Source organism: Dioscorea cayenensis, chromosome 8 (genome assembly GCF_009730915.1).
Source record: "Dioscorea cayenensis subsp. rotundata cultivar TDr96_F1 chromosome 8, TDr96_F1_v2_PseudoChromosome.rev07_lg8_w22 25.fasta, whole genome shotgun sequence".
In the NCBI taxonomy this organism is placed as follows: Eukaryota; Viridiplantae; Streptophyta; class Magnoliopsida; order Dioscoreales; family Dioscoreaceae; genus Dioscorea; species Dioscorea cayenensis.
In genome coordinates, this window is record NC_052478.1 from 5,570,271 (window position 1) to 5,582,685 (window position 12,415).

At 34.3% G+C, this 12,415-nt stretch overlaps 2 protein-coding genes across 2 annotated transcripts; both read left to right on the forward strand.

The window, feature by feature from the left end:
• The first annotated feature begins 1,215 nt into the window (after window positions 1-1,215).
• On the forward strand, window positions 1,216-8,404 carry LOC120267083 (probable 2-oxoglutarate-dependent dioxygenase At3g50210). Its single transcript, XM_039274779.1, has 12 exons — window positions 1,216-1,324; window positions 2,814-2,929; window positions 3,538-3,656; window positions 3,746-3,809; window positions 3,944-4,011; window positions 5,975-6,033; window positions 6,132-6,297; window positions 6,413-6,432; window positions 7,059-7,105; window positions 7,805-7,885; window positions 7,970-8,059; window positions 8,133-8,404. Exons 1-12 carry the CDS (start codon window positions 1,291-1,293, stop codon window positions 8,259-8,261), a joined length of 993 nt encoding a protein of 330 aa, XP_039130713.1. The 5' UTR covers window positions 1,216-1,290; the 3' UTR covers window positions 8,262-8,404.
• A 2,137-nt stretch (window positions 8,405-10,541) lies between these two features.
• Window positions 10,542-12,189, forward strand: LOC120266418 (uncharacterized protein At4g06744). Its single transcript, XM_039274042.1, has one exon. It carries the CDS (start codon window positions 10,636-10,638, stop codon window positions 12,028-12,030), a length of 1,395 nt encoding a protein of 464 aa, XP_039129976.1. The 5' UTR covers window positions 10,542-10,635; the 3' UTR covers window positions 12,031-12,189.
• Window positions 12,190-12,415: the final 226 nt, after the last annotated feature.

Sequence of the window (12,415 nt, forward strand, 5' to 3'; positions counted from 1 at the left end):
TTTATATATTTTTTTGGACCAAAATACCTCTCAACAATAATGTTTACTTTATCATAAGTTATTTTATTTTATTTGTTTTAAAAAATCAAGCATTTATTAGTTGGTAGTTAATATTGTCAAACTATATAGTAATGTTATTAATCTAAAAATGATATTAATTAATTAATTTCATTCAACAAAATGAAATCTTATAATAATCAAGCGAGAGATTTATGTAAACAATGAAGAGAATTATGTAAGTTTCATGTAATTTAGTAAATGAAGTTATAACTTCGTCTTTTATCCTAAGGGTAATTTAGTAATATTATTATATAACCTTACCTCAAATCACCTTCCAAACCAAATACAACAAGATTTTAAAACCTCCATTTATCTTACATTGCCCCAAGCAAGCAAAGGTTTAAAACTTTCTTTTACCTTTAAGTACTATCCTTGTTGTGTTTGGAGATTTTGAAACCTTATTGTGTTTGGTTTGAAAGTAATTTGAGCTAAGGTTATATAGTAATATTACTAAATTACCCTTAGGATAAAAGACAAAATTATAACTTCATTTACTAAATTACATGAAACTTACATAATTTTTTCCATTGTTCACATAAATCTCTCTTTTGATTATTATAAGATTTCATTTTGTAAAATAACATTAATTAATATCATTACTAAATTAATTAACATTATTATATAGATTGACAATATTAACTATCAACTAATAAATGCTTGATATTTTTTAAAACAAATAAAATAAAATAATTTATGGTAGAGTAGACATTATTTTTGAGAAATAAACGGTGTTTTTGAGATTCACTAATAAAAAAAAAATTTAGAATGTAAAGGATATTTTGGTTAAAAAAAAAAAAAGTTACTCAAAACTTCTGTAATCCATCACTTTGGAGGGTTGAAAAATGGAAGTTTTAAATGGAGATTTTAAAATCTCCATATGACCCTCCAAATCCTTACTTCCTTTAAACCTCCACTCAAGTAAAGGCTTTAAAAACCCTTATTTTACTTTATCACCATTTACCTCCAAAGAAGTATACTTTTTTACTTTACAGACCTTTTTCTACTTCTATCCAAACAAAAGGTGACAAAGCCTTTTTAGGGCTCTGGTACTGTATGGAGGAAAAAATTGATTACAAGTGTGTGGGTATTTAGGTAATATTACGAGTGCACGTGTAGGAGTAATAATAACCCTAATATAATAACAATAACAAAAGCGGCCATGCCAACCAAAGCCAGACCTTTGCCGTTTATCCCTTTGTCCCAGAGATCCACAAGAGAGAGCTTGCGCTAATGGCTTCCGATTTCCAAACCATTCCGATCATAGGTTTCTTCATATCTCCTTTTATTGTTTTAATGTCATGTAAATCTTAAACTTAGTTTGTGCATATCTAGACCTTTTGATTTGCTCAGTTACTACTTTTTTTAAAGAAAAAAAAAAATCACGAACATTCTAGTTTGATTGGGTTTTTCCATACTTCACTTGAAAGGTTGATCTTTGCTTGATTTTCCAATCACTGCTTTTTTATTTTTAGAATTTTCATATGGGTGCTTGTTTGATTTCCAATCACTTCTATATGGTATCATGTGAATTCAGTTGTTTCACTGGTGTAATTGTGTTGTTTCACTTAAAATTTTGATCTTTGCTTTAATCCCTTGCTACTGTCTTGCGTCATGGCTTTTTATCTGTTACATAAATTCATTTCTTGCTTGTCTTACAATTCTAACATCATTTTATTGTTATTTCTTTATACCAATAGCCTTCTGCATTTATATTTGTTAGAAATGGGCTTCAAACTGATTTCTTTTGCCTTGAAAGTAGGAGTTTTGCCAATGCTTCATGGTCAGTGCCCCTATAAATTACACAATAATGCATAATGAATTAGAATTGAATATAGTAGTGATTAGATTTGTCAACTATTAAAGGGCTTTTGGTCTAGTAGTAATGGCCCATTGTGAAAAGTGTCTTTGGGACTTTCATTGTCAAGGGTTCGAAATGTGCAGGACGCAGTGGTGCCAAAAAAAGGTCTCGGCTGTGGGAGCGAGCTTGCAGCCTAGTCGCTGCGTCTGCCAGGTGATTGATTGCACATGAGCTGGACAATCAATTCCTGGTGGTGCGCACACCTTAACACATGGCTTGTCCATTTTGTCAAAAAAAAAAAAAAATGTTAACTATTTGATTAGATGCACTACTAACATCTAGATTCTACAAATTTGTTTTCTATATTTTATAAGTATGTGAAGGTTGCTATTGTGGTAGAGTAGGGGACTTGAAACTCATGGTACTTGCTTGAGCAAATTGGTCGGGCGATCAGCTTGGAGATAGTTTCATGAATCTTTCAAAGCCTTTATTGAACTTTATCTTCATAGGATAAAGCTATGTTTCATTAAGTGATGGAGAGCCATTGTTTGTTAATTAGATGCACTTAATCGTTATTATATAACCTATTCTCTCATGCTTCATTTTGTGGTGCTTGACCTTGTTATGGTTGAACTTTTTTTGCAAGCCATTCTGCTATTGAATATATGAAAAAAAATTTGCTTTCCACCCGCATGATGATCTTCATTTGTGGTGGAAAGGAGTTCTTGACCCAATTAGTCTTGCTTTCATCCTATAGATTGCTATTGTAGAATTTATATACATTATAAACTTTGTATGAGTTCCTCAATGACAAACTCTTGTTTTCTTCCAACTTTCTGCAATTGTGAAAGTTACCTGGTTTATTTTGCAACTTATTTCCCTTTTGTTTCAGGAAATGTTCTCATTTCTCCCTTATTTTCATAATTCCTTATCTCATTTGTTCTTGTCAAATCAGATATTGGTCCTCTTGTGGATAAAGCTGATGATCCAAAGATGGCAGAAGATAAACAAGTATTGGAGGTTGTAAGATTATTAGATGAGGCATGCAAAATGGCAGGCTTCTTTTATGTGGTACATCTCATTATAAACTCTGGAAATTTCTTTAACCTGCATAATTTCATTTTAAGTTACTATGCAATTGCTTCTATATGCCTCAACTTCAAAGAGTAAATTTCTTGATTTATGGGAAGGTATAGAAAGTTGTCCTCATAAGAGAAATATTTGTGTTTTGTTTGTTAGTAATGTTGAGTTCCATATTCATCTTCAATCTGCATGCTTTCTGATTGAGGATGCCTGATTAAAAATTTCAATTGTTGAATTCTGTGTTATTGGATATATATAGCAAGTTAAGCCATTTTGAAGTAGTCTTGATCATACAATGGATGAACAATATATTTTCTCTTGGAGTATTTTAATTTCAATTTATCCACACTTCTTTTAAATCCAGAATTGCATAGTTTCTTCAAAATAGGAATTCAAAACATGATTATTGAAAAAATTGGGCAGGCATAAAATTCCCAGAATTCATATTAGTCATCTATATTGTTAATTCATTGGCATGCTATACAGAAATATAATCATGCTTATTACACATTTTGATAATCTCAAAGTAAATCCTACACATTGTAGCTTTATTATGTTATCTGAGTATTTTTTTAATGATCTACCTTTTGCAACAGAAAGGCCATGGCATTCCTTATTCATTAATTGAGGAAGTTAGAGAGCTAACACATAAATTCTTTACTCTTCCATATGAGGAAAAGATCAAAATTAAGATGACACCAGCTAGTGGATACAGGTACATTCTTCAGGTTATTTCTGAATTACATTAGCTTCTAAAGAAGCTTATTGAGACTTCAGTCATTTTATTGAGATTTTGTTACACAGAGGATATCAAAGAGTTGGAGAAAATATCACAAAGGGGAAGCCTGATATGCATGAAGCTATTGATGTTAGTAGTGTTTAACTCTCATTATTGTCTTCATCCATCCAGTTTTATGTTCATAACTTTGTCTATACCACTAACGTTTTCTTATTCTTTTACTAAGAAGATTATGATAGCAATTTTTTTTTCTTTTTATATAGTGTTATAAGCCAATGAAACATGGAGAATACGGAAATCTTGGCACACCTTTAGAAGGATCTAATTTATGGTATGTTGTTTCTATGCCCTCCATCAATGTACTTTTGTGCAAACACTGACAAGTGCAGTGGTCAGAGATCACCACGGACACAGACACGGCGACACGATAATTTCTAAAAGTTAAGGACACGGGTATAGTAAGACACGGCTATAAAAAATATCATATATTTGTATAAAATATTTATTATAAATATAAATCTATATATTTTTCATGTAATATATGTCATATATTTACCTATAGATTAATTTGGTGATCTTGTGTATTGGGAAGTAATTAGGAAATATACATGGGTATTCTAGAAAAATCATTCACAAAGCGCATGAGTGTCAAGAATATCTGACACCGTATCTGGTGGTGTCTACAGTGTGTCCGTGTCAGACATATGTACGACAAGCTCCCCAGAGTATAGGATATCACTTATTGTCACTTTTGCTAAATGTTGAGCTCAACACAAGCCATTTCTTGTTCTTTAACACCAAGTCTTTTATTTATTTATTTTGGTATAATTGTATCTTGATCTCTGCTTTAAAGTTCTAGATTGACTGCCACAATACTGACAATTGTGTAACATTCTGACTTAAGCACTACAATCTACTTTGCTTATTAAGTTTTGGTAAAGGTTTGAGCAAATTGCACAGCTTTGATTTTATTACAATTTTGTATTCCAATTTATGCCTCCTCATGTATAATGTTTCTAATGTATGTAATTGAGACCTTGTAATAAATTTAATGAATGATGCTACATCCCAAAATGCAAATGAGATAAATTTCTAACAATGTAGAGGTCTAAATGTTGGTTTCAGAATCTTGCTTTGATGGGTTATTATTAGTTCTCAATGTCATGTTAATCCCATGCTCATTGGTTTTAGAATCTTGCTTTGATGGGTTATTATTAGTTCTCAACGTCATGTTAATCCCTTGCTCATTTTTCTGGCTGAGACATCTTAGAGCAATTGTGCTTATACAACTTGCCGTACAAGCAAATAATAGCTTTACTTTGGAAATTATGATGACTGAACATGGAACTCATGAGTTAGAAATTGTAATTTGAATTCATTTTTCTTGCAAAAATATGCAAACTGGAGGACTAAATATAGCACAATCTTCATTAATTTAAATTTTAGTGGCTTCTTTGTTACCCAACAGTGGTGCCCCAATCATCATTTTCCTCCAAAATTACTCAGAACTTTGTTTGTTTTTGGAAACTATTGAAGAGACTGGAAACAGAGATCTGTAAACGAAATGATCAAAATAAGACAATAAGAAGCATCTCTCTTTTTCCTCATTTCCCATGCCACCTCTCTCTTAAATGGGATCACAGATTGTGTATTTCCCATGTGATATGGTAGATATTAGCTGTGGGATCACACTTCAGCTGACGCTGAATTAAATCCTAGCATGGTATGATCAACATTGATTTGTAATTTGGATCTGATGCGATTTGCAGTTGGCCTAAATGGATAAAATGCGATGATCTGTCAAATGCATGGTTTTCAAAATTCAATCGAGTTCTTGAAAAGTTAATAATCGTGAAGTGCCAACGGCCTCTTTCCCTATTGGTACCAGATCCCTTGTGTAAGGTGTTTATTTTGGGAAAGATCTGAGATCGAACCCTAAAACCTACTCAAGGTGAGAGCTGAGATATTAACTTCACGTGCACACCCCTGACTTTCCTGAAGTTAGGGCGCTGGTTGCCTATTTGTAAACAAAAAAATAATCGTGAAGCGGCCAGTTTGTTACAGATGGAAGCTTACTGTGAATGTTGATGTGTTTGCGCATCAACATTGTTTATATGTTTCATTCGTTTACTTTTTGACTTGTTCTGTACTTGTTAGCCAATGGAGATCTCTGCGGGATTATTGTTTGGCTGATTTTTTTTTTTGGTAGATTGATGTTCAGGTTTTACTCTTGTTATACATGATAATGTGGTTACATACTAACAAGGCAGGCATAATTTAGTCTTCTCCTGCAGGCCGGATAATCCTTTGAACTTTAAATCACTGATGGAAGAGTATATTGACCTTCTCAAAGGTTGATATTTGATTAATGATAAGTCTTCTCTATCTCCTATACCCTGATTGGATGCCTATTAATTACATACAATCATTTACTTTTTTCTGTTGTATCAGACCTTTCAAGAAAGATTATGCGAGGAATTGCTTTAGCCTTGGGTGGTCTACCGGAATCATTTGAAGGTGAACTGGCAGGAAATCCCTTTTGGGTAACGCGATTGATAGGTTACCCAGTTTTATCAGATGCCAAAAGATCAGAAATGCAAGACAGTGATGTAGGATGGTAATGCAATGTAAACTCATTCTTGTTGCTATATACCTGGAAAATGTTGACATTTATCGTGGCATGGCCTGATTGATTCTTCTCTTTTCATATGCATGCACTATAAACGAACCAGTGGAGCTCACACTGACTATGGTATGATTATTTATTTTATGATATTTATAACTATGATTTTGAACCCCATTATCCTGCTGTCATTGATTTGTAATGAATCTCTTAGTGAGAAAGTTTAAGGATATTTCCATCTTTTACTCTTCAAGAACCTATCAATCAATCTGTCACTCTTTTGCACCTGTTGGTGTTCTCCATTAACTGGGGAAGTTGTGGGTTCTTATGCCTTAATTGCAATAAGTACCCACAGCTTGACTTTGAAGTGCTGTCCACTGCCATGAGCTTTCTTTTCTTCCGCCTGCTTTGCCATACTAAAAAGGAACAGATCTAGTCATGACTTCTATAGGATTAATCAGACACCAGTGAATCTCCTACTGACTCCTCAGAGTCAACCAAGGAACCAAGGGAGAGGATTTATGAAATATATATTTATGCACAAATTTCCATAATTTAGGTTATCATCCTTCTAATTGCATTTGTTAGCATCTACATTGGCATAAAAGTTGATAAAATTTTGAAAATGATACAAACTTCAAAGTTCTCTTAACACATATTAGATATATTTTCATCTTATTTAATTTGTGCTATGCATTCTCTATTCAAGTTCAATTGCTCTTTTTTTTTTGTGACTGGAAATTTCTTTCATATAGGACTGCTGACGTTGGTCAATCAAGATCCTAACGTCAATGCCCTCCAGGTATATTCTGTACTTAGAAAAAGTTATGCAGGTGTATTAACCCTTGAAATTTATGTTCTGCTCCTTTCCTCGATCTGTTCCGCATTTCTTCCCAGCAATGAATCCATGTATATTATAGCTTTTTTTAATGATATCATCGCACCTTTCAATGTGCCAATGTGGCATATGAATTTTTCTACTCTTGAGGTTATTAAACAATATCAAAGCTGAAGTCTTGGCTACATAAGAAATGCTACAATTGTTAGTTCCTTTTTGTATCTAGAGCCAATTGTTCAGTGTTCAACTGGTTATAATTTGCATGTCTGATTCTTGATTTACACAGGTATATTCCAAACTTCACACAAGAAATGATAAATATTCTGAAAGGTTTGCTAATTTCTTCTATCACTTGCCATGTGTGTCTACTGTTGGAACAACTTCACTTGTATGCAAGCTTGCCATGAATTTTGATTAGATATACATACTTGTCCCATTAAAATGATCAATATTCTTATATTCTTTTATAATCCATGAATGCACGATTATTGTCAACGTCGAACCTCCCTGGCCAATTGATTAAATTTTAGAAAGATTTTTTTTGTCTCCTACTTGATGATCATCCTTGTGAATGCATAAACTCTAATATTGTCACAAAATCTGTTGAGTATTTGTAGATATATGCTTGTAATCCCTTTTGTTTTATCAAATTTGATAATACAGGTGAGAAATCGAGCTGGTGAATGGATATCTGCCGTTCCAATTCCCGGTACTTTTGTCTGCAACATCGGCGATATGCTAAAGGTTGTATTCTAATCAATCAATAAAACCTTTTTTCATAGGCTAGATGAACAAAACACTCATTCATCTTTTAGAGGAACATTACAGATTTGGTCAAATGGAATATACGAATCAACTCTACATCGAGTGATCAACAACTCTCCGACTTACCGTGTTTCTATTGCTTTCTTCTACGAGGTAACGCCTCGTACCTTTTTTTCGCCGACATTCTTATGATACTGTTCTTATATTTGTTATGTTATGTCTGTAGCCGAATTTCAATGCTTGTATAGAGCCAGTGAATTTTTGCAAGGAGAAGGTAAATGGAGTTGCAACAGTTGAGAAGGCCGTCTATGGAGAGCATTTGGTTAAAAAAGTCCTCACAAACTTTGTTATGTAGTGTTTGTTAGCAATTTTGTGGTCATTTTCACCTTTTCCTATTCAAGTAAAGCCTTAATAAGTATGTTTTTATTATTTATTAGCCTCTCAAATGTCAAGATTTGCATAAAATTACTTTTCACTCCCTCATTTTTGACTATTACATATTGCCCCTTGTTTAATTCTGATCTAGTTTTCCATCTCTTTATATATATATATATATATATATATATATATATATATAGGATGCATCCTCTGTCAACGTTCACAAAAACGTAATCTGTGAATGTTGATATGGGCCGTTGGATTTTAATTCAACGGCTGCACACTGTTCTGTGAACAGTAATATTGTGCACCATTTATAAGTACAATAAAAAGTGGGATGTACAGTGTTTTGAGTTGAACCGTCCAATCAATCTCAGCATAGTGACTGAATTAATCACAGTCATCTAACCCTATAAAAAGTACTGTACATTATCTGCGGATGACTCTACGAACGTCCGCAGATAATGTTTAGCCATATATATATATATATATATATATATATATAAACACCCATAACACCCATATTAGGTATTTGATACACTGGGTTTTTAAGTTCTTGGGGGAAATACTGAGTTTTAAAAAAGGGTAAATATTTCATAGCAAATATTTTTTTTAACATATAGACTATAATCATTTGCCTCAACGACCGAAGTCTTGTCATGCACTCTTTTGGAAAAATTCACATCAAAGTCACCATTGTAGAATAAATAGCTTGCGTAAATTGGTATATAGGTTAATAAAAAAAAGGTCAGATTTGGAACAACAAAGATAGATCCACTAAATTAATTTTGACATCTCTACTATAAATGCAAATGCAAAAATTTATTGGTGTTTAGTTTATGTAGCATAAATTATTTTGTTGGGACATTAAAGCAAGAAACAAGCAATTCCCTACATGCATGGGTAACCATATTTCTGTTTTTTATTAATTTGGGAAATATTCATAAACTTTAGGCCTCTCATTTGGAGAGAGAGGCACCACTTCCAGCTAATTTTATGACTATTCAAAGGTATAAGAATCCAACCTGTTTGTACCTTTGTCTTGCATTAAATCTTCATCTATGTCTAGCTTTTTCATCTCTGGAATAAATAAACAATAAATAAACAAAGGAAAAGATCCAAAACTACAAGTAAGTATGTACAAAGAAAGGACAAGTATGCTACCTTTTAGCAAATTATGATGGACACTCTCCAACTGATTGTTTTGGATTTCATGCAATGAGTTGATCTATTGCATGTGGAAAGGGTTTACTTGGATTAAATTGATTTATTACTTTTATTGTTAGTTTGGAGATGAAAAAAAAATTGTATAAGAGATGATGACAAGTCAATGTTTTTAGAAAAAGAATATTGAAATCTTAGATCTACACCAATCTTGGTCACAATACAACAGTTGAAACTAAAGTTATGAAAGCCCTTCTTAATGTGAGAGATATGTGCTATAATTGCGTATATATTTCATCTAATGCTTGCATCTTCATCTTCAATTTTCGACATTGCGGTAGTTAGATGCGGATGAGAGTTTAAATATATATGAGCTATTATGATAAAACTCAATTAATAAGATTTTTTTAAAAAATTTTACATTACTTTGTTAAAATTGTTCACATGTTTTTCTTTTTGTTATTTGCAAAACAATACTCAAAACAATATAGAGTTAGGAGACTTGGTGTGAATTGTTATTAAAGCCTCTGACTTTATGTGTATCTCTCCCATCACTAAAAGCCCCTGAGGATGCCTTTACACATCAGTCATCACCCAAAACTCGATCAATCTTCTGGCAAGTTTGCTTTGTGTAATTTTAAGGATGCCTAATCATCAATTGGATTGCATACTTGCATCTCAATTATGTTATTTTTGGCTGCTTAATTACTGCCCTTTTAGCTTGTTCTATCAGTTCTCACCTTTTTATGTTTTTTTATCCACTTTTCATTAAAATATACATAGTAATAATAAAATTAAAAAAAAAGGTGAACAGAGACCACAACAAAACCAATCAATATCAAGCCTCAATAATACACCTTTATTACCCTCACAAATAGAAACAACTTTAAAGTTTGAAGTTTAAAACACCCTCCCATGTTCACAAATAAATAACTTCAAGTAATAATGAAATAAAAAAAAGGTGAATAAAGAATATAAAGACCACAATAAAACCAATCAATATCAAGCCTCAATAATACACACCTTCAATACCCTGCTGACAAGTCACAAATCCAAACAACTTCAAACCACCCCCATGTTCACAGAATCACAAATAACCAAAACACACACTCTCCTTCCCCCTTCTACTTATACCTTCCCACTCCCCCATTCTCTTCTATTCATTCTCCTTCCAAAAGGGCCAAACCATGAAACAAACTCACCTCCTCCCTCTCCTCCTCCTCCTCTCATTCTTATCCTTCTCCTATGCTATCGACATTGGCATCGGCATCGGCATTGGCGGCTCTCCCAGCCCTGCCAATCCCCCTTCTGCTTGTCCAGCACCCTCTTCTCCTCCTCCACCTCCACCACCTCCACCTCCACCACCTCCACCTCCTCCACCTCCACCTCCACCACCTCCACCTCCACCACCACCACCTCCACCTCCACCACCACCACCACCACCACCACCACCTCCTTCAGACCCATTCGTGAATGAGCTGCAAAAACGCGCATACTACGTGATCCAAAAGTTCAAGAAAACCATAACTTCAGACCCATTAGGAATAAGAAATTCTTGGAACGGACACAAAATCTGCAAGTACAAGGGCTTCTACTGTGAAACACCACCAAACCGCAAGAACACACCCACCATCGCCTCCGTCGACTTCAACGGCTATCATCTCGGCGCTCCTACAGTCCAAGGCTTTGTCGATCAACTCCCAGACCTCGCTATCTTCCACGCCAACTCTAACAACTTCTCCGGCTCCTCTCCCCCTCTCAAATACCTCAATTTCTTCTACGAGCTCGATTTCAGCAACAACAACCTCACCGGCTGTTTCCCTTACAACCTCCTCAATCTCTTCAACCTCACATTTCTTGATCTCCGTTTCAACCATTTCGTCGGCGAAGTCCCTCAGGCTGCTTTCAACCTCAACGTCAGCATCCTTTTCTTAAACAACAATAACTTCTCCGGCTACATCCCGCCCAATCTTGGTGACTCTCAAGCTTTATACTTAACCTTTGCTAACAATAAGTTCACTGGACCCATTCCCAGTTCCATTGGCCGCACTTGTAACACTCTCCTCCAAGTGCTCTTCCTCAACAACAAGCTCTCTGGTTGTCTTCCTTACGAGATTGGCCTTCTTAAGAAGGCCACCATCTTCGACGCCGGCAACAACTGCATTACTGGTCCAATTCCTCTCTCCTTCGGCTGCCTTCGCTCCATGGAAGAGCTCAACTTCGCTAATAACCGTCTCTACGGCACAGTCCCTGATGAGCTTTGCATGCTTCCTAAGTTAACAAACCTCTCTCTTTCTGGGAACTACTTCAGTTCACTTGGCCAGAGCTGTTGGAAGTTGCTGAAGAATAAAGTCTTGCATGTTGGGAAGAACTGCATTCCTTGGTTGCCTGATCAGAGATCAAAGGAAGAGTGTGAAAAGTTCTTTGCAAAGCCAAAGCCGTTTTGCCCTTTGAATAAGTACATTCCATGCAAGCTGCCTTTGGATCAGAATGACAGTGCGCTATCTTCTCCGGCCGACGGTGGCCGCAGCCGGAGACTCTTGGGCTTGGGGAGTATTTATGATACTCTGCGTGCACGTTAGAGTCTGTTTAATATTAATTGTTTTCTTATTTATGTGCTTAATTTAGTTCGTTGTTCTTGTTCTTGTTCTTGTTTTTGATGTTGTTTATATATATATATATATATATAATTTATGTTGTGCTTCCCAGTAAATAAAAAAGTTGCTGCCAAGCACTTAATAAAGTGCATATAAATTTTTGTCGTTTTGTTTGTGTGGATGAAACATACATATCTAATCTGATGACCATGTTTGGTATATACACTATTTCCCTCTCCAAATATCTCATAATATCTTGTAAAAATAATAATAAATTAATTATTATTTGCCCATAAATATTTGTTATTGGGTAGAAAAGTAAATATTAACTATTAACTATTTATTATTATTAATTAAATCATATTTTCAT

Coding starts and splice junctions, on each gene's coding strand:
- LOC120266418 (XM_039274042.1), top strand. CDS start 10,636: ATGAAACAAACTCACCTCCTCCCTCTCCTCCTCCTCCTCTCATTCTTA.
- LOC120267083 (XM_039274779.1), top strand. CDS start 1,291: ATGGCTTCCGATTTCCAAACCATTCCGATCATAG. Junction 4,012..5,974: donor TTAGAAGGATCTAATTTATG/GTATGTTGTTTC, acceptor CTTCTCCTGCAG/GCCGGATAATCCTTTGAACT. Junction 8,060..8,132: donor CTATTGCTTTCTTCTACGAG/GTAACGCCTCGT, acceptor TTATGTCTGTAG/CCGAATTTCAATGCTTGTAT.